General features: G+C 45.1%; 1 protein-coding gene across 4 annotated transcripts in view; it reads right to left on the bottom strand.

The window, feature by feature from the left end:
• LOC123745939 (polyamine-transporting ATPase 13A3) overlaps nucleotides 1–19,505 on the bottom strand; it is a 193,840-nt gene that overhangs the window by 41,797 nt on the left and 132,538 nt on the right. For all 4 annotated transcript variants that reach the window (XM_069314070.1, XM_069314068.1, XM_069314071.1 and 1 more), the window contains exons 16-19: nucleotides 18,380–18,549; nucleotides 18,088–18,269; nucleotides 4,901–5,150; nucleotides 384–607 (exon numbers count right to left, since the gene is read on the bottom strand). In XM_069314070.1, coding sequence (XP_069170171.1) covers nucleotides 384–607; nucleotides 4,901–5,150; nucleotides 18,088–18,269; nucleotides 18,380–18,549 — 826 coding nt within the window. The remainder of the gene's footprint in view (nucleotides 1–383; nucleotides 608–4,900; nucleotides 5,151–18,087; nucleotides 18,270–18,379; nucleotides 18,550–19,505) is intronic.

The following is a 19,505-nucleotide window of genomic DNA, read 5'->3' as shown; positions in this document are numbered from 1 at the left end:
ACATTTTATGTCCGGCGGACATGTCGACCCCTGGTTTAGGAGATATTTTTTTTAGGCTTCAAATGTCGACTTATACGTCAGCATATATGATAATTATCTTGTTAAAAGTATTAATTATGTCACTAAATAACTAAATACATACTTATGGTAATGCTATTTAAAAATGTTTGAAAGCCTCAAAAGTGCCATGGCTGAACGTTATCAATGTCTCTACTCACCAGAAATGTGCTCAGGCAAAACTCTTATTATCAAGCATGTACTTCATGGTGTTCTTTATAATGAGACATGTACTTATCATGTATGGGCACACACATAAGCCACCATGGCCCAGTATTTACCATGTCTGGGCACACAGACAAGGCAGCATATAGGCCAATACTTACCATGTCTGGGCACGCACATAAGCCAGCATGGCCCAGTACATAAGTGCCTGAAGAATCAAGAAGGAAAACATGGATGCTAAAGGGAGGAAGCTGAGTATGCGCTGTGTCGGTGGGGATGGGGTGAGGTAGGCTGGTGCCCCTGTGTTGCCCATTACCAGAGATGGGATGGTGATGAGTAACAGGTCCTGAATCATGTACTGCATGTCCGATGGCTCAGTGTTTATCTGCAGAGCAACAATAAAGATATAATAATCAATTATTGTAATCAAAATCACATAACTAAGTCTCAAAAACGGTTGGTATACTTTCTAAAATCGGATATTATGTTCCAATCTCTGCTCTCCTCTTACTATACTATGCACTAATTTATCCCTACCTTACATATGGTATCTGTGCATGGGGCTCGACCTCTGCAAACTACCTCAAATTCATCATCACCCAGCAGAAGTCTGCTATCAGAACAATAACAAACTCGGCTTTCAGACAACACTCAGCCCCCCCCCCGTTTAAATTCCTAAACATGATAAACTTAACCTCACTCCACACATTCTCTTGTGTCACTTACATTTACAAAACCCTGCACTTAAGTGAAAACACTGTTCTGAAACTCTTCTTGGACAGATGTAATAGAACCCATAATCACCACACCAGAAATAAATATCTCTTTGATATCCCTAGAGTTAAACTTAATCTGTAAACGCTCTATACAAATAAAGGGACCTGGTCAATGGAACTCACTCCCTAACGAATCGAAAAGCAGTCAAACTTTTGCCTTATTCAAAAATAAAACCAAAAAGTACCTAATTTCATCCTCCTAGTTTCCTACCTAGTGCTTGAAACTCGCACTGTATCTAGTGCTACCCAATTTCCCAAAATATGTACATATTGCCATACAACTTTACCATTGTAATCATTGCTGTTATCTTATATCATGTTATACACATAGTTTGCTACATTATATCTTGCAATAATCCTCAAATTATGCTACAATGTACCTGTGGATAACCCTTAAATTTACTTTAATGTACCTACTTTATTTTCTGTCGAATTTCTTATACAATGTATTTTTTTTTTAATTTCTTACAATGCATTTTTATATCTTCTTACAATGCATTTTTATATCTTCTTACAATGAATTTTTATACTTTGTTACATTATATTGTTACAATTTCTTACAATGTACCTGATTTTCTTTTTTTAATTTTGCTAGAAATTACCTTCTTAAAATTATATGTTAGATTAAGGATCTGCCTGAAACGCTATACGTGCTCGTGGCTGTACAAGAATGTCATACTTCAACTCTCTCTATTCTCAAAAACCCAACGTATCTTCTTGTTATAAATAAATAAATAAAAATAAATAAACTAAGGACCTGCCCGAAACAAGAATTTTACAAGAATGTAAAGACTTTACAAGAATATAAAGACATCATGCTATGTACTCTCATAAACCTAATGTACTGTCTTGTATACAAATAAATAAAATAAATAAATATATAAATAAATGAGCACTCGGTGACACTCAACCCCGCGGCAGTTTATGGAGGATTGCCGTGAATATAGTTTTTCATAATTATTTCAATGTTTCATTTACTCTTCTCTTTTTTTGGCTGTAATATTATTCACAAATGTGTAATTTGTGGAATTTACATAGTTCAATGTGCGTAACATCACTATGCTCAAAATTATGGAGTTACCATAATATGCTCAAAATTAAAGTGACATGTATATTATATTTTGAGATGAATCAAACAGTGCTCTTGCTGCTAATACACTATATACACACGTTGTGTATAACTATCTACATTTTTGTGCACCATAATGAACCACAAAGATCGTGTGTTGAGAGTTTATATACACAGAACAAGACTAAAAGGTCAGCCTAGCGACCGACATTGACTGTGGCAGGGGCTGCCCCAGACACTCAACTTCGGGGGGGGCGGGGGGTTAAAACAGAGAGTCTACCGGCTTAGCTGCGCCCCCAGTGCCTGGGCTTCAAATAGACTGATGTACCCTGCGGGCCCTGGAAAATCCCTGTGGCCGCAGTTGATAAAAAGGATCCATCCGTGTCCACTTTTGCCTTGTGAGAAGTTGTTGTTCGTGGTTGAAGTGGTTGTTCGTTGACGCTGCCCTGCCTCAGGGAGACGATCACCCCTTTTGCCTCTGCCATGCTGCCTGGGTCTGTGACACATACGACCCGGAGTCTTGTGAGACTTGTTTCCCACTTGTGCTTCTGTTTACAAATTCCTCGTCTGCGGATGATAGGATTCAGGCTGAGGCGGCGATATGAGCTCACTTCTCTTTCATACAATGTGCCAGGTAGGTTGCCCAGTTGGAGTCCCCAGAGCTGCCCCGCTAGGGGTTTCGGGACCAGGGTTTGGGGGCATTGGTCGCTTCGACCTTGGTTCCGTCTGTGACCCGCTTCCTTTCAAGGAGGGCGGAGTTCACCCTGCTCCTCATGCTTCCAGCTCCCAAACGTCTGAGGGTTTCGGAGTCTGTACCAGGTTTCGGGGACTGCCCCTTCCGATTCGGGCGCGGAGGTGGTTGATCTTGTTCTTCCCCTAGAGGCTTCCGGTTCATCCCAGCCGCCTTTCTTCTCAGAAGCCTTTCCCTTGGACTTTTCCTTTTCTTCAGGGGTGGTGGACGTGGAAGAGGGCTCTGTACTGGGGCCAGTGTCTGGGATTCCTGGGGCTCAGAGGGACTCTGCTTGAGAAGTTTCGGCTCCTTTTGACCCTGCATATGGTCCTAGTGCCTTCTGGACGGGGGATTGTTGCTGCAGGGGAGGGTTTTTTCGTACCTTCTCTCCCTGTATGATCGTGTTTGGAGCTGCAACCCGGGTTCGTTTTCGGGTGTTACTTGGATTCGTCTTTTTGGAGGGTTCCTGAGCCTGAGGCCCTTGGTGCATACCTCCTGCGAGACCCAGTTTATGCCTCGATAAGGGATCCAGCTTCTTTTGAGCTCGGTTATTACAGGGACGCCGTTCTTGATCGCACCAGTTTGGTCGTGCCAGGATTCATGCCTCGGTGGGTTGAGGTAGTCCTTTGATGCTAGTTGTTGCATCGATGGGTTCCCTGGAGCCGTCGTCGTCTGGTCGGCGCCGTGTACACTATGTGCGGCGATTAGCTTCTTAGGGTTCGCGTCGGCCCTTTCGCAGGTTGCCTCGTTGATAGGGCGTTGAGAGGGAGGCTGGCTGTTTAAGCCCGTGCATGGTCCCATTCGTGGGCTTTTCGGGTCGTTTCTTCCAGCCTCCGGTGGCGTTGGGTTGACTGGCCCCCTGTTGGGGGTGAAGCCTGAAGGAGCAGTCTTCTTCCCTGTCCCTCGGTCGGGTCATCCTAGAGTGGCTTTGCTTGGACATTGTTAAAATGACTTCGTCTCTCAAGTGGGTTTCCCACTTGTTCCCAGTTCCGAAACGGGACTATGTGGATCTCTGGTACATTCTGGACTTGTTTTTGTCTCAACTGATTGATTCCTTGCACTTCTTTTCGGATGGCCATGCTTGTCCTCGAGCCGGGAGCTTGAATTGTTTACCTGGACCTCCGGGAAGTTTATTGTCACGTCCCTATTCATCTGGGGTTTAGGGATTAGTTCCGGTTCCAGGTGGGCTACAGGCTTACCGTTTTTGTTGTTTTTGTTGTCTGTATTTTGGGTTAAATCGGGATCATCGCATTTTTACACGTCTGACTTGAGTCATACGTCTGCTAGGTCTTTAAGTGTTGGCCTACCTTGACGACCGGTTGGTATGGGATCCCAGTCAGTCTGCTTGTCTGCTAGGCAGAGAGCTTGCTCTTCCCAGCTTGCCGCGTTCGGGTTCCTGGTGAATTGGCGGAAGTCCCAGTTAGTTCCGTCCCAAGTTCGGACTTGGCTGGGCCTCGAATGGGATTCTCGGACTGCGTCCGTCCGTCTCCCTCTTGTAGCTCTGCTCCGGCTGCAGTCACGCCTTCAGCGGTTTGTGAGGGGGACCAGGGTCACTCGGCAGATGCTCGAGCACCTGTTACTAGCTGTACCAGCCCACACTGTACTAGTCCTGATCCAGTCCACATTGTACTAGCCCTAAGCCAGCCCGCATTGTACTAGTCCTGGGCCAGCCCACACTGTACTAGTCCTGAGCCAGCCCACACTGTACTAGTCCTGAGCCAGCCCATACTGTATTAGCCCTGGCCAAGCCCTTATACTGATTTTAATATAAATCCCGTTGACAGAAACATGATACCTGTTCATAAGTTATATTCAAAGTTGAACTAATGAACGTCCCCAGGATGTAAACTGACAACAGTTGCTTAGCTCTCGAGTATCTATTCCTTGCTAGCTGAACAGAGCCGTCCGGTGAAATGAAATGTGCCCAACCATTTCTGTCACTTCCAGGGGATCAATCACGGGTTCCTCGATTGCGAATCAAGAACGTAGAACAATGTACTACAGAACCCTATCTCAACTCATTGACCTTCTTGACTGTAAAATAGGTTAGTGAACTAACTGGCCTTGATATATTTCACATGGATGTCGTAGAATAAGACTTACCGAGAAGTGGAACATGACACAGATCAGAGCGCCGAAACAGGACACGACATTGTATTTGAATGCAGCAAAGATGGAGACCAGGGTTGCTCGGCCCTCACATATAAGTATGGGGACACAGGCGATGTTTTCCTTCCTAGAGGTGAAGGGCGCTGCCACAGAGGCCTCAGCTGATGACAAGGATATGCCGGCATTGGCCACTTTCAGCGCCCCACAGTCATTACAGCCATCACCGCACATGGCAACATGGTGTCTGAAAGATAAGGCGTAATTATCAAAATAAAGTACAAACAATTATAACTATTTAGTATTATGATGGATGATGATGATACTGACATTGCTGTTATGACTGTGTGATCATTAATTTGATATTAGTATGGCTATTTACAGTGCTTTATACTTTACCTGTATTTTACACTTTTAAATAAAAGGGAGAAAATTATCTCTATTAGATGAAGACTGATGCTACGTCTGACGACTTGCTTGCATACATTTGGTTAATAAAGAAGGTGGACAGGTGCAGGCGAAGAAAAACAAGAATTGAATGCAAGGAAACTCCAATTTCGAGATGAGTCCCAGTGGCTCCTTGAAATTACAGTGCTGATATAGTACCAACTACTATGTACCATCAGTTGCAGAGTTCGTTTTGGCCTACTGGGGAGCATGAGCCAGAACATCATCCCTTCGAAAGAGGTACAGAGAGCATTGGCACTGTGATAAAAGGTCAATTTAATTATGTCCACTACCACTGGGGAAGCACCAACAAAGTAAGCGAAATAAAACACACCACTGCTAGTTAGAAGGAATATCTCAAAACTGCCAAACGAACTTCCCAAAAAATGTAAACAAACCACTGAAAATTCATATAACTAGCGCAAGCTTACTCACCACCACCTTTCCCCTTGTCAGGGGGGGAAGAGGGAAGCAGGCTAGGTCAGCCGGCTCATCATTTATTTATTTATTTTATTTATTTATATATATACAAGAAAGTACATTGGGATTGTGAGGATACATAGCATAGTGATTACATTCTTGTAAAGCCACTAGTACGCGCAGCGTTTTGGGCAGGTCCTTAATCTAACAGGAAATTTTAAGTAGGTAAATACTAGCAAAATTTATAAAATGATAACAAGTACATTGCAAGAAATAAAAATGAGATGAGAGAGATTTGTAGGTATATTAAAACCCATAGGTAGCTAAGACTGATTGCATTGACAGCTTGAACGGCAATTTAACAAAGATTAATAGATACAATACAGCATATTGCAAGCACATAAGAAGACAACAATGATCACAATGGTAAAGTCATAGACTTAGTTCTATGATGATGGAAAAACCGCCTCTGACTTCATGGGGAAGTGAGGGTGTCAGCTAACCACTGGGACTCGCCTATAAATTAACAATCCTTACATTCAATGCTCCTTTTCCGGGGAAGCCTCTTGTGGCTCCATGAAGCTACCTACCTCTGTAAAGGAAAATAAGGGAGATTACCTGGGAAGGAGCACCGCAGGTATAATAATGAAGAAGAAACCATGGGCTGCAAAACACGACCCTAGGCCACACAAAACCAACAAGGAATAGGGACATTCATAAAACACCTGGCTGTCAGGACCCTGTTCGACCGCCAAAACCCCTGTTCCTAAATATTGGCCCAAGACACATACTGCCAACGCAGCTGAGAGAACGGCTAACTTACAAATATAATGGGCATGAGGGTAGCCCACAGTCTGGCCAGACTTGATGATACTGCGGATGACCTAAGAAAGACGAGCCTCGTAACTGGGTACCAAGGAAACAGGAAACCCCCCTGGAAAGGGATGGAACTGCATGGGCACGCATGGAATACCAATATTCATCTGGAGAGCATGGCTCCCACCCCCATTCTCCCAAGGCCTTACATGCGATGGACACAGTAAGGCAACACAGAGAAGGACAAGGAGGTGGAGAGACATGTTTCACAGACACCCACTGCAAGCAGGGACGTGTTTGCCAGCAGCAACCAAAAATACAGAGTCTTCCCTAGGACAGAGTGTGCATTTCAAAACAGAAAGGGACGCCAGTGCTTGGTGGACGGTCTTATCCGTGGAGGAGCCAGTAGCTGAGTGAATACCCTGGCATAGACCACTCCCAGGGGCAATCCTCTGATAATTGACTGGTAGGCCTCTAACAAAGTGAGCACCAGTTTCTGAATAACGGATAGCCAGTCGATGGCAGGGCACTCCTGGTGTCTAGCGGGTGGGACATGTGTAGACTGAGAAATTTCAAAAGGTAGAGAGCCAAGGCCCTGACGGCTAGGATTCTAACCCAGGGTGGGTACCGGAGCAAAAGGAAGAGGGGATGGCATGGCGCCCATGGGACAAATTTTGTTGCCATACCGACTGGGACAAATTAGGCAGACTGGAATGACTAGAATGGCCCCTCCACCTGTGGGCTGTGGAGGGGCCGGTGTGGTGATGATGAGGAAAACGGAGCTGACCGAAGGCAGGCGAACTGTGTCCCTGGTACACCAAAATTTGAGGGCTGGATGAAGGATGGTCGAATACACTAAGGTGAATCAGGGACGAGTCCACAGGCTCCACTGGAAGACTGGCCAATGCCGAAAAAGAGTTGGCCACTGAAGTACAGAATAGGAAACTGTTGAAGTAACCAGGCAGGATGATAACCTGTGACAATAAGGAACTGCTGGCACTGAGGCAGTGGGGCCCCAAAAGAGTGCCACAGCAGAGATTCAGCAGGTAGAATATAGCAGAGATTTAACGGTAAGAAAAAACGATTTAATTGAACAAAGTTCAATTTATAGATGGTCTCCTTCACGAGGCAAATGCAGTGTTTGCAGCCCAAACAGAAACCCACACAAAGGACTACCATGATGGTGAAATATGGATCTCAGAGTACAATCTTTTCAGATGTGATAGGAAACACCGGCTTCAGGGTGGGGTCAGCCTCTACATCAAAGACACACTCATCTGTACTGAGCTGCTAAATACCTCAAATGATATGGTGGAAGTGCTGATAATCAAAATAGAGATTTTCAATGTAGTTATTGTCCTTGTATATAAGTCACCGGAGGCAAACCCTCAGCAGTTTAAAGACCAACTAATGGACACGCTGGACCTCATTTTCACTAATAATGATGAATTGATCAGGAACATAATGATTACAAATACCTGTTACTCAGATCACAACTTAATTGAAGTTATGACAACCATGGGGAGTAGACCTTCAAAACCAGTCCAGATTCCCGGTGGAGGAGATTTCAGCAAATTCAACTTCAATAATAAACAGATAAACTGGGAGCAAATAAACCAGGACTTCACAGAAATAAACTGGGAAGAACAGCTAGAAAATGCAAACCTGAACCAGTGCCTGGAAAAAGTAAGCTCAGTAGCACTAGAAATATGTTCAAACCGCATACCTCTCAGAAAAAAGAGGAAGAGATGCAGATTGGAACGGGAACGTCGTTCCCTATATAGGCGAAGAAAACGAATCGCGGAACTTGAGAGTCGCACCCTATCTCAAGAACGGCGAAGAAGGTTAGGTAGAGAAATAGAAACAATTGAACGGAAGCTACAAGAATCATACAAAACCCAGGAGAGGCAAAGAGAGCAAAAGGCCATCAGTGAAATAGAAAGAAATCCGAAATATTTTTTCTCCTATGCAAAATCAAGATCAAAAACCACATCTAGTATCGGGCCCCTGCGAAAGGGAGATGGAATTTTCACCGATGACAACAAAGAAATGAGCGAGCTACTGAGGACGCAGTACGACACTGTTTTCAGCGAGCCATTAAACACACTAAAGATTGATAACCCAAATGAATTTTTCATGGATACGATACCAACATCAAATCATATATCAGACGTCACCCTATCCCCACTGGATTTTGAAGAAGCCATAAACAGTATGCCTATGCACTCTGCACCAGGCCCGGATTCTTGGAACTCCATATTCATAAAGAACTGTAAAAAAAACACTATCGCAGGCCCTCCACATTCTGTGGAGACAAAGCCTAGATACTGGCGTTATTCCTGATATACTAAAAACAGCAGAGATAGCACCACTTCATAAAGGAGGAAATAAGGCAGAGGCAAAAAATTACAGACCGATAGCGCTAACATCGCACATCATAAAAAATTTTGAGAGTGCTAAGAAGTAAAATCACAAAATACATGGAATCACAGCAACTCCATAACCCCCGACAACATGGTTTCAGAACAGGGCGCTCTTGCCTGTCGCAGTTGCTGGACCACTATGACATGGCATTAGATGCTATGGAAGACAGACATAACGCGGATGTAATTTACACAGATTTCGCAAAAGCTTTTGATAAATGTGACCATGGTGTTATTGCACATAAAATGCGTTCAAAAGGAATTACCGGAAAAATAGGCAGATGGATCTACAATTTCCTGACCAACAGAACCCAATGTGTAATAGTCAACAAAATAAAATCCAGCCCATCAACCGTGAAGAGCTCAGTCCCCCAGGGTACTGTGCTTGCTCCAGTACTTTTTCTCATCCTCATTTCGGACATAGACAAGAACACAACCTATAGCACTGTATCATCCTTTGCAGATGACACTAGGATCTTCATGAGAGTAGGCAACAGAGGACACGGCGAACCTCCAGTCAGATGTAGATCAGGTCTTTCTATGGGCTACAGAAAATAATATGGTGTTTAACGAAGATAAGTTCCAGCTCATGCACTATGGAAAAAATGAAAATATAAAAACGGAAACCACGTACAAAACTCAGGCAAATCATAACATAGAACGAAAAGGCAATGTAAAGGATCTGGGTGTACTCATGTCGGAAGACCTTACCTTTAAAGAACACAATAAAGTAGCCGTCACAACTGCAAGAAAAATGACAGGTTGGATAACAAGAACTTTTCACACTACAGATGCTATACCGATGATGATACTTTTCAAAACGCTTGTGCTCTCTAGAGTAGAGTACTGCTGCACAATGACAGCACCTTTCAAAGCTGGAGAAATTGCTGACCTGGAGAGCGTGCAGAGATCCTTTACTGCTAGAATCCACTCAGTAAAACATCTAAACTATTGGGACCGACTAAAGAGCCTAAAACTGTACTCCCTTGAGCGCAGACGGGAGAGGTACATAATAATTTACACGTGGAAAATATTAGAGGGGCTGGTCCCAAACCTGCACACAGAAATAACATCACATGAGACCAGAAGACATGGCAGGATGTGCAGAATACCCCCGTTGAAAAACAGGGGTGCAACAGGTACTCTGAGAGAGAACTCTATCAACATCAGAGGTCCGAGACTGTTCAACACGCTTCCACCACACATAAGGGGCATAACTGGCCGACCCCTCACGGTGTTGAAGAGAGAACTGGATAAGCACCTCCAAAGAATACCTGATCAACCAGGCTGTGACTCATACGTCGGGCTGCGAGCAGCCGCGTCCAACAGCCTGGTTGATCAGTCCGGCAACCAGGAGGCCTGGTCGACGACCGGGCCGCGGGGACGCTAAGCCCCGGAAGCACCTCAAGGTAACCTCAAGGTAAGGTGCTCCCCGTTCCTGAGCCAAGTCAGCAACATGCAGGACTTGGTGGGCCTCGAATGGGATTCTGTTACTAGCTGTACCAGCCCACACTGTACTAGTCCTGATCCAGTCCACATTGTGCTAGCCCTGAGCCATTGTGCTAGCCCAAAGGAGCCAAAACCCTGGCCGTAGCATCCAGTAGTTCCTGGTTAGCTATTCTCTCTCTTATCTCTGGGATTTCTCCTTGCTCTAAGGTGAAGACCTCTTGGAATTTCTTATTCAGTTCCTCACACACTTCCTTGTCGTTTGTAGTGAATCCTTCTGCCCTCCTTAATTTCATAACCTGTTCCTTTACTGTTGTTTTTCTCCTGATGTGGCTATGCAGCAATTTACGCTGAGTCTTTGCCTTGCTTGCGATGTCATTTTCGTATTGTCTTTTTGCCTCTCTTCTCATCCTGACATTCATTCCTGGCATTCTGGTATCTTTCTCTGCTCTCCAGTGTCCTGTTATTCCTATAGTTTCTCCATGCCCTTTTTCTTTGCTGCTTAGCTAGCCTACATCTCTGATTAAACCATGGGTTTCTCATCTTCATTTCACTGTTTTCCTTTTGGGCTGGGACAAACTTGTTTGCTGCGTCCTTGCATTTTTGCGTGATGTAGTCCATCATATCTTGGGCCGTCTTTTCCCTGAGCTGTTTCTTATGCTATATCTGTTAGGAATTTTCTTATCTCCTCATAGTTTCCCTTTCGGTATGCTAACCTTTTGGTTTCGGTATCCCTCCTCGAATTCAATAACCCTTCTTCAATCAGGTACTCAAACACCAATACACTGTGGTCGCTCATCCTGCTACTGGGGCCTCAAAACCGATTTCTCTTATGTCAGAGTCGTTCAGGGTGAAGACCAGGTCGAGTCTCGCTGGTTCATTTCCTCTCATCCTTGTGGGTTCTCTGACATGCTGGGTTAAGAAGTTTCTAGTCACCACCTCCAGTAGTTTGGCTCTCCACGTATCCTCGCCTCCATGCGGTTCCTTGTTCTCCCAATTAATCCTTCCGTGATTGAAGTCCCCCATGATGAGCAGGTGGGATCTATTTCTACAGGCAGCAGAGGCTGCCCTCTCAATTATAGTGTTAACTGCCATGTTGTTGTTTTCGTACTCTTGACTGGGTCTTCTGTCATTTGGTGGAGGGTTATATATTACTGCTACTACTATCCTTGGTCCTCCCATTGTCATGGTGCCTGCTATGTAGTCTCTGAAACCCTTACAGCCCAGGATAGCCATCTCCTTAAAATTCTATTCCTTTCTCATGAGTAGAGCCACTCCGCCTCCTCCCCTACCTTCCCTCTCTTTCCTTATTACTGTGTACTCCTGGGGAAACACGACATTCGTTATGATTCCAGGGAGTTTTGTTTCAGTGAGTCCGATTACATCTGGGTTCACTTCTTGTGCTCTTTCCCTTAGTTCACTTGCCTTGCTTGTGATCCCATCTATGTTCGAGTACATTGCCCTGAATCTGACTCTCTTCTGCTTCTCCTCTGGAGGGGACCTGTGGGGTCTGGGGTGAGCGGGAGCTGGGAGGATCTGGTACGGGGAGACTGGTGGAGGAGGAAGGGCTTGGGGGGGTGGGGGGTAGGGGGAGGGTAGGGGGGGGTGAGAGGGGGAGGGTTGGGAGGTGGTGGGTGAGAGGGGGAGGGTTGGAGGGGGTGAAAGGGGGAGGGATTAAGGGGGGTGAGAGGAGGTGGTTTGGGGGGATGGGGGAGAAGGGGGGATTGGGGGAGCAGTAAAGGGGGGAGGGCTTGGGGGGCGTGGGGGGAAAGGGTAGGCTGAGGTGGGTGAGGAAGAGGGGAGGGTTTTGGGGAGTGCTGGAGAGGAGAACGGAGGGCTTGTGGGTGGGAGAGACGGGAGGGCATGTGGGAGAAGGGAGGGCTTGGGGGGATGGGGGAGAAGGGGGGATGGGGGAGAAGGGGGGAGTGGGAGGAGGGAGGTGAGTGGGAGGAGAGGGGGGTGGGGGGAGGGGTGCCTTAGGTAGGTACTTAGTGGGGGGCTGACAGGGGTTGGGGCAGGTAGGGTGTCTGTTGGGTAGAATATGTGTGTGTGTGTGTGTGTGTGTGTGTGTGTGTGTGTGTGTGTGTGTGTGTGTGTGTGTGTGTGTGTGTGTGTGTGTGTGTGTGTGTACTCACCTAATTGTTCTTGCGGGGGTTGAGCTCTGGCTCTTTGGTCCCGCCTCTCAACTGTCAATCAACAGGTGTACAGGTCCCTGAGCCTACTGGGCTTTATCATATCAACACTTGAAATTGTGTATGGAGTCAGCCTCCAAACACATCACTGCCTAATGCATTCCATTTGTCAACCACTCTGACACTAAACAAGTTCTTTCTAATGTCTCTGTGGCTCATTTGGGCACTCAGTTTCCACCTGTGTCCCCTAGTGTGTGTGCCCCTTGTGTTAAATAGTCTGTCTTTATCTACCCTATCAATTCCCTTCAGAATCTTGAATGTGGTGATCATGTCCCCCCTAACTCTTCTGTCTTCCAGCGAAGTGAGGTTTAATTCCCGTAGTCTCTCCTCGTAGTTCATACCTCTCAGCTCGGGTACTAGTCTGGTGGCAAACCTTTGAACCTTTTCCAGTTTAGTCTTATCCTTGACTAGATATGGACTCCATGCTGGGGCTGCATACTCCAGGATTGGCCTGACACGTGTGGTATAAAAAGTTCTGAATGATTCCTTACACAAGTTTCTGAATGCCGTTCTTATGTTGGCCAGCCTGGCATATACCGCTGATGTTATCCTCTTCATATGGGCTGCAGGAGACAGGTCTGGCGTGATATTAACTCCCAAGTCTTATTCTCTCTCTGACTCTTGAAGAATTTCATCTCCCAGATGATACCTAGTATCTGGCCTCCTGCTCCCTACACCTATCTTCATTACGTTACATTTACTTGGGTTAAACTAACAACCATTTGTTCGACCATTCCTTCAGCTTGTCTAGGTCTTCTTGAAGCCTCAAGCAGTCTTCCTGTGTCTTAATCCATCTCATAATTTTGGCATCGTCAGCAAACATTGAGAGAAATGAGTCTATACCCTCCGGGAGATCATTTATATATATCAAAAAACAAAATAGGACCGAGTACAGAGCCCTGTGGGACTCCACTGGTGACTTCACGCCAATCTGAGGTCTCACCCCTCACCGTAACTCTCTGCTTCCTATTGCTTCCCTTATCCACTGGAGCACCTTAACAGCTACACCTGCCTGCCTCTCCAGCTTATGTACCAACCTCTTATGCGGTACTGTGTAAAAGGCTTTCCGACAGTCCAAAAAAATGCAGTCTGCCCAGCCTTCTCTTTCTTGCTTAATCTTTGTCACCTGATCGTAGAATTCTATTAAGCCAGTCAGGCAAGATTTACCCTCCCTGAACCCATGTTGGCGTTTTGTCACGAAGTCCCTTCTCTCCAGATGTGTTAATAGGTTTTTTCTCACGATCTTCTCCATCACCTTGCATGGCATACAAGTCAAGGACACTGGCCTGTAGTTCAGTGCCTCTTGCCTGTCTCCTTTTTTGTATATTGGGACCACATTCGCTGTCTTCCATATTTCTGGTAGGTCTCCCGTTTTCAGTGACCTACTATACGCTATGGAGAGTGGCAAGCAAAGTGCCTCTGCACACTCTTTCAGTACCCATGGCGAGATCCCGTCTGGACCAACAGCCTTTCTAACATCCAGATCCAGCAGGTGTCGCTTGACCTCCTCTCTCGTAATTTCCAACCCTTCCAAGGCCGCCTGGTTTACTTCCCTTTCTCCAACACAGTGACCTCACCTTGTTCTATTGTGAAGACCTCCTGGAACCTCTTGTTGAGTTCTTCACACACCTCTGTCATTCTCTGTGTACCTGTCCTCGCCTGATCTAAGTTTCATTACCTGTTCTTTCACTGTTGTTTTCCTCCTGATGTGACTATGGAGTAGCTATGGTTCGGTCTTGGCTTTGTTTGCTATATCATTTTCATAATTTTTCTCTGCTTCTCTTCTCACCCTAACATACTCATTCCTGGTTCTCTGGTATCTCTCTCTCTGCTTTCTGGTGTTCTGTTATTCCGGAAGTTCCTCCACACCCTTTTGTTCAGTTCCTTTGCTTCCATACATGCCCTATTATACCATGGATTCTTCTTTTGCTTCTCGGATTTTTCCCTTTGGGCCGGGATGAATCTGTTTACTGCCTCCTGACACTTTTTGGTGACATAGTCCATCATATCTTGTACAGACTTAGCTCTGAGGTCTGTGCCCCCAAGGTATTTCCCTTAGGAAACTTCTCATCTCCTCGTAGTTCCCTTTTCGGTATGCCAGCCTTTTGTTTCCTAGTTCTTTTTTGGGTGAGATAATTCCTAGCTCTACCAGGTACTCAAAGTTCAATACACTGTGGTCACTCATTCCCAAGGGTGCTTCCATCTTAACTTCCCTTATATCCCACTCATTTAGGGTAAATATCAGATCGAGCATGGCTGGTTCATCTTCTCTTATTCTAGTTGGTTCCTTGATGTACTGGCTTAGAAAGTGTCTTGTTGCCACGTCCAGCAGCTTAGCTCTCAATGTTTCTGGTCCTCCATGCGGATCTCCATTGTCCCAATCTATCTTCCCGTGGTTGAAGTCTCCCATGATTAGTAGTCCAGACCCATTCCTGCTAGCAACAGAAACTGCTCTCTCTATTATGTTAATGGTGGCCATGTTGTTTTTATCGTATTCCTGTCTCGGTCTTCTGTCATTTGGTGGTGGATTATATATGACTACGACTATAATTGTGTGTGTGTGTGTGTGTGTGTGTGTGTGTGTGTGTGTGTGTGTGTGTGTGTGTGTGTGTGTGTGTGTGTGTGTGTGTGTGATACAAAGTCAAATGCTACCAAACACTAGGAGACCGATTAGCTAAATATGTAATCCGACATGTTGTAGACATAAGTGCAGACGACATCATGGCACAGCTTCAAACAGATGACATTCCAATTTTCGGAGTCAAACAAATTATGTGAAGAACAAACGGAGAACTGAGTGATACAGGCACTGGCCTGCTTACCTTTCTAGCCTACATTCCCCCTATTAGGGTATGGTGTATCGTCTTCCTCCTTAAACTAGAGGTGTACGTACCACGTCCCACTCAGTGCCTTAAATGTAAAGGTTTTATCCATACCTCGAAAAGCTGCACAAAAGACATTAAATGTGGGAAATGCTCTGGTTCCCATTTTACACAAGACTGTGCATCAGATATACTCACCTGCTCAAACCGTGGTGGTGATCATAACATTACATTCAAGCAATGACCTTCATACATAACAGCAGCAGCAAAAACTAAGATTCTCCCTACCATCAACCTGTAATATTAAAGTCGTGCAGTAAAACAACCTAACTCACATCAACCGCTACCTCACACTCAGCCACAACCTTTGTGTGTACCTGATATGTCTGTCACTAACAATCTTGCACCCTCAGAGTCCAATCCTCTTCCACAAAATGTACAACTGAGTCACGATCTTGTTAAAACTCTTGTCACTAGCATTAAAAATGCTCTAGAAAAGACACTGGACCGACTTCTAATTAAACTCTTTACACAAGTAACTCAACCCATCCCCGAGGCTGACCCAACAGACATCCCATCGACATCTACAGACAATGACATCCGCCCAAACACAGCTACAATTGCCGGATACACGTAGCTTGAATTGATGGTGGAAAAACTCCTAAATAACTCCTTAGCACGCCTTACCAAAGTCACTCCCCAGGATGACTTGCCTCAAAACCCAACCACCAGCACCAAGAGTAAGAAATCCTCAGCTGTACAAACTTCCCAACGACCTGGCACTTTGACTGGAAAATTACATTAACCACACTCTCCCACGACACATCCTCCAACTACTTCCAGATATGCAACATGGTGTACTACTAACTCGTCAAAGATGACCGATGTAATCACATCCCAGATGTAAAAATCTGAAATACAACATAACAGCCCTTCTTCAAATAACCTACGCCAACCAAACCTAACCTACCCTACCCCCCAACCAAACCTAACCTAACCTACTCCCAACCAAACCTACCCCCAACCAAACCTACCCCCAACCAAACCTACCCCCAACCAAACCTAACCAACGCTACCCCCCAACCAAACTTAACCTACCCTACCCCCAACCAAACCTAACCTACCCTACCCCCAACCATACCTAACCTAACCTAGCCTACCCCAACCTAATATCTAACCTTATACTCATTAACCCTTTGTTACTTAATGTACTCCCTACCATAATCTACCCTAACTTATCTGAATTGCGTCTAACTCCCAAACATACTCACAATCTGTCTCTTGACTAAGCCACACGTTTCTTAAAACATCAGCATTTGGATAGCACCATTAACACCACCCCTCATCTTTGCCATCCTAAGTCCATTTCTACTTATATGTCTATTTTTCTCATTATCCTCACATAAATACAAGACATCGATAACTTCCAACATCTGCTAAATTCTGAACATTGCTATGCCACCGAAAGTGCCGCATCTATCAACATCACCACTCGTGCAGTCATCGGGAGGAAAAACCTTCATGCAAATTGCACGTATTGAGAAGAAGAAGAAGCATAATCTCATCCAAAGAGACATCCTGGTCCACAGGGCCAATGCATCAATACCTGGTGGCCGATTCTGTAGACTGAAATAGGACTCCTTGACACGTGACCTGCCAGTCACCCAGGGATTAGATGGAACCAAGGCTCTCCCAGTAAGCAGGAGACACACGAGTTGTGGACATGGAGATGAAGAGCTGCACCCTTGCTCAAAACTAAGATAATTATCAACGTAACGTTTTACAAAAGAAGAGGTGTTGATAGTCTCTGATAGTGTGCAAGGGTTCATAAACGCGCATACCTTACTAGTTGAGCAAACAATAACAACCAATTCCAAAGTTGATGAAGCATCCACGAAGTCATCAACAAACACACTATATAGAGCCCAGCCAGAGTCATCATCCTCATCGGCAATAGCCACACCAGAGATGTGCCAGGATTATACCATTAACCTCATTGGCAATATCCTTACCGGTAGTGCATTTTGGGCCCCAAGCCTGGACCATTTCTTCATCCTCTGAGATTCAGTGAGCAGGGGTATATCCTGGTACTCGCGGGTAGACATTGTAAGAGTCACAGAGTAGGCAAAAGGGAGGTGTTGCACCTACCAAAGCGTGTGAATCACTCAACTGGTTAAGTATCATTGTAAACACTAGCTATACCCACTTTTTTTGCATGGCTTTTTATACACAGAGGTCTATGTTCCTTACTCAAAAACTAAAAATGGGGATCCTTGGTTCAATCCCCGGACAGGACGAAAATGGGCACATTTCCTTTCACCTTCTGCCTCTGTTCTTCTTCCAGTAAATATATGCCAGGAGTTAGGCAACTAATGTGGGTTGCATTTTCTGGAAAGGTCAGTAGTTCAATCTAGATAAGACCTTGGTACAAGCCATGGTACAGGCTTCCTATCCCGCCAACGGGAATTATGTTGAGGTGCACCTGTTTCCTACACTTTTCGATAGAGGTAACAAGTAGGCCTACCTATAAGGCTTGTTTTTGCATAATCCCCAAAATGTAAATAAATTTCATGCAAGTTAGAGTAAAATAACTTGGGAATAGATTTCAATAATTATACCCAAGATGCTGAAGAGTTTCCACGACTGTGATCTTCTGTTCAGGCTTCATTCTGGCAAAGATCCGACCCTTGTGTAGCAGCCGATAGAAGAGGTCCTTATCTTGCCCATTGGCGATCAAGTCAAATGACTCCCCGTCTGTAGCCAGCACGTACTTGTCGTTTCGCAGCGGGAGAAATTTACTCTAAAATAAACAAGTGTTATGTCAGCTTATGCACCTAAATATTGACATGAACAATACATATTTGTCAGAACATGGAACCTTTATTGTACATAAATATCATGGCATCTCACCTGGTTGTGAAGCCCTTGCTGGTAGTCGGCATCATAAAAGAAGACTTTGAGGTGCTGTGCTGCTACAGCTGAAGCTGCCTCAGCAACTGCCTTAACAACAATTACCTGATGGCCAACCTGCACCATCTCACTTTGTCGAGCCACACTCAGTGCCGTCAACAAGTTGTCTCCTGGTAAAGATCATCGCAAAGTTAACTCGTGTAGGAGTTAGTTAGTTTAGTGCATTTATTTTGCACCCCATACCCATCTTGTGTGCGGTAGTAGAAAGGGTTAAGAGGCACATAATGGGCTCAGGGACTGAGGCACATAATGGGCTCAGGGACTGAGCCCCACAATTTATAGAGCTAACCAAGTTACAATTTTGATGATCTAGTTACAAAATTCAATGAACATTGTCACATCAACAATGGGCTCGAGACCGACCACAAGTACAGTTTCCTAATTTAAGCAACTGACATATGTGGAGAGTTAGTATCACAATTGATATGCTTACCCTACACACCGCCCCCCATCCAATGGGCAGCGATGGATAGGTTACAATTACTCAGATACTACCTACAGTTAGCAAACTGGGGATATTTGGCCAAGACTTCTGGCAGCAGGTAATTTTGAATTAAATATTTACACATCTCTTGAACATTTGCTATAGAGTTGTCTGTGAATTCACGTATCTTTTCGCACTCCATCACATAGTGACGGAGGGTGTGCGAATAATTTTGTTGACACAGTTTACATTTGGTCAGGTCTACATCAGCAGATAACGACAATTCCCAGAGATACTTGTAACCGAGTCTAAGCCAAGCAGTAGTAACATCTATAAGTCTGCTAATTTTATTGGATGATCCATAAATGTGAGGTTCATCTTGCATGATAGTTTCTGGGGGAAGCCCCTTCGGCTCCCCGGAGCTAACCGACCTGATATGAATGTATTTGACCCTGGGCCCCTCAGAGAGGCAAGATAAGCAATGGCCTATAAAAAAAACCCTGTGTGGTTGGAGGCATTCTATGTCTGCCATCGACCAGATCAGGCACCCAAAAAGGTAAGCGCCCCAAAACAAACCCATATTCTCGTTAAAATATTGCTACTGAATGCCGAACTAGTGGACAGAACTCCCCCAAATGAAAA

Source organism: Procambarus clarkii, chromosome 78, assembly GCF_040958095.1.
Source record: "Procambarus clarkii isolate CNS0578487 chromosome 78, FALCON_Pclarkii_2.0, whole genome shotgun sequence".
NCBI lineage: Eukaryota > Metazoa > Arthropoda > Malacostraca > Decapoda > Cambaridae > Procambarus > Procambarus clarkii.
This window is presented reverse-complemented; position numbering and strand designations above follow the sequence as displayed.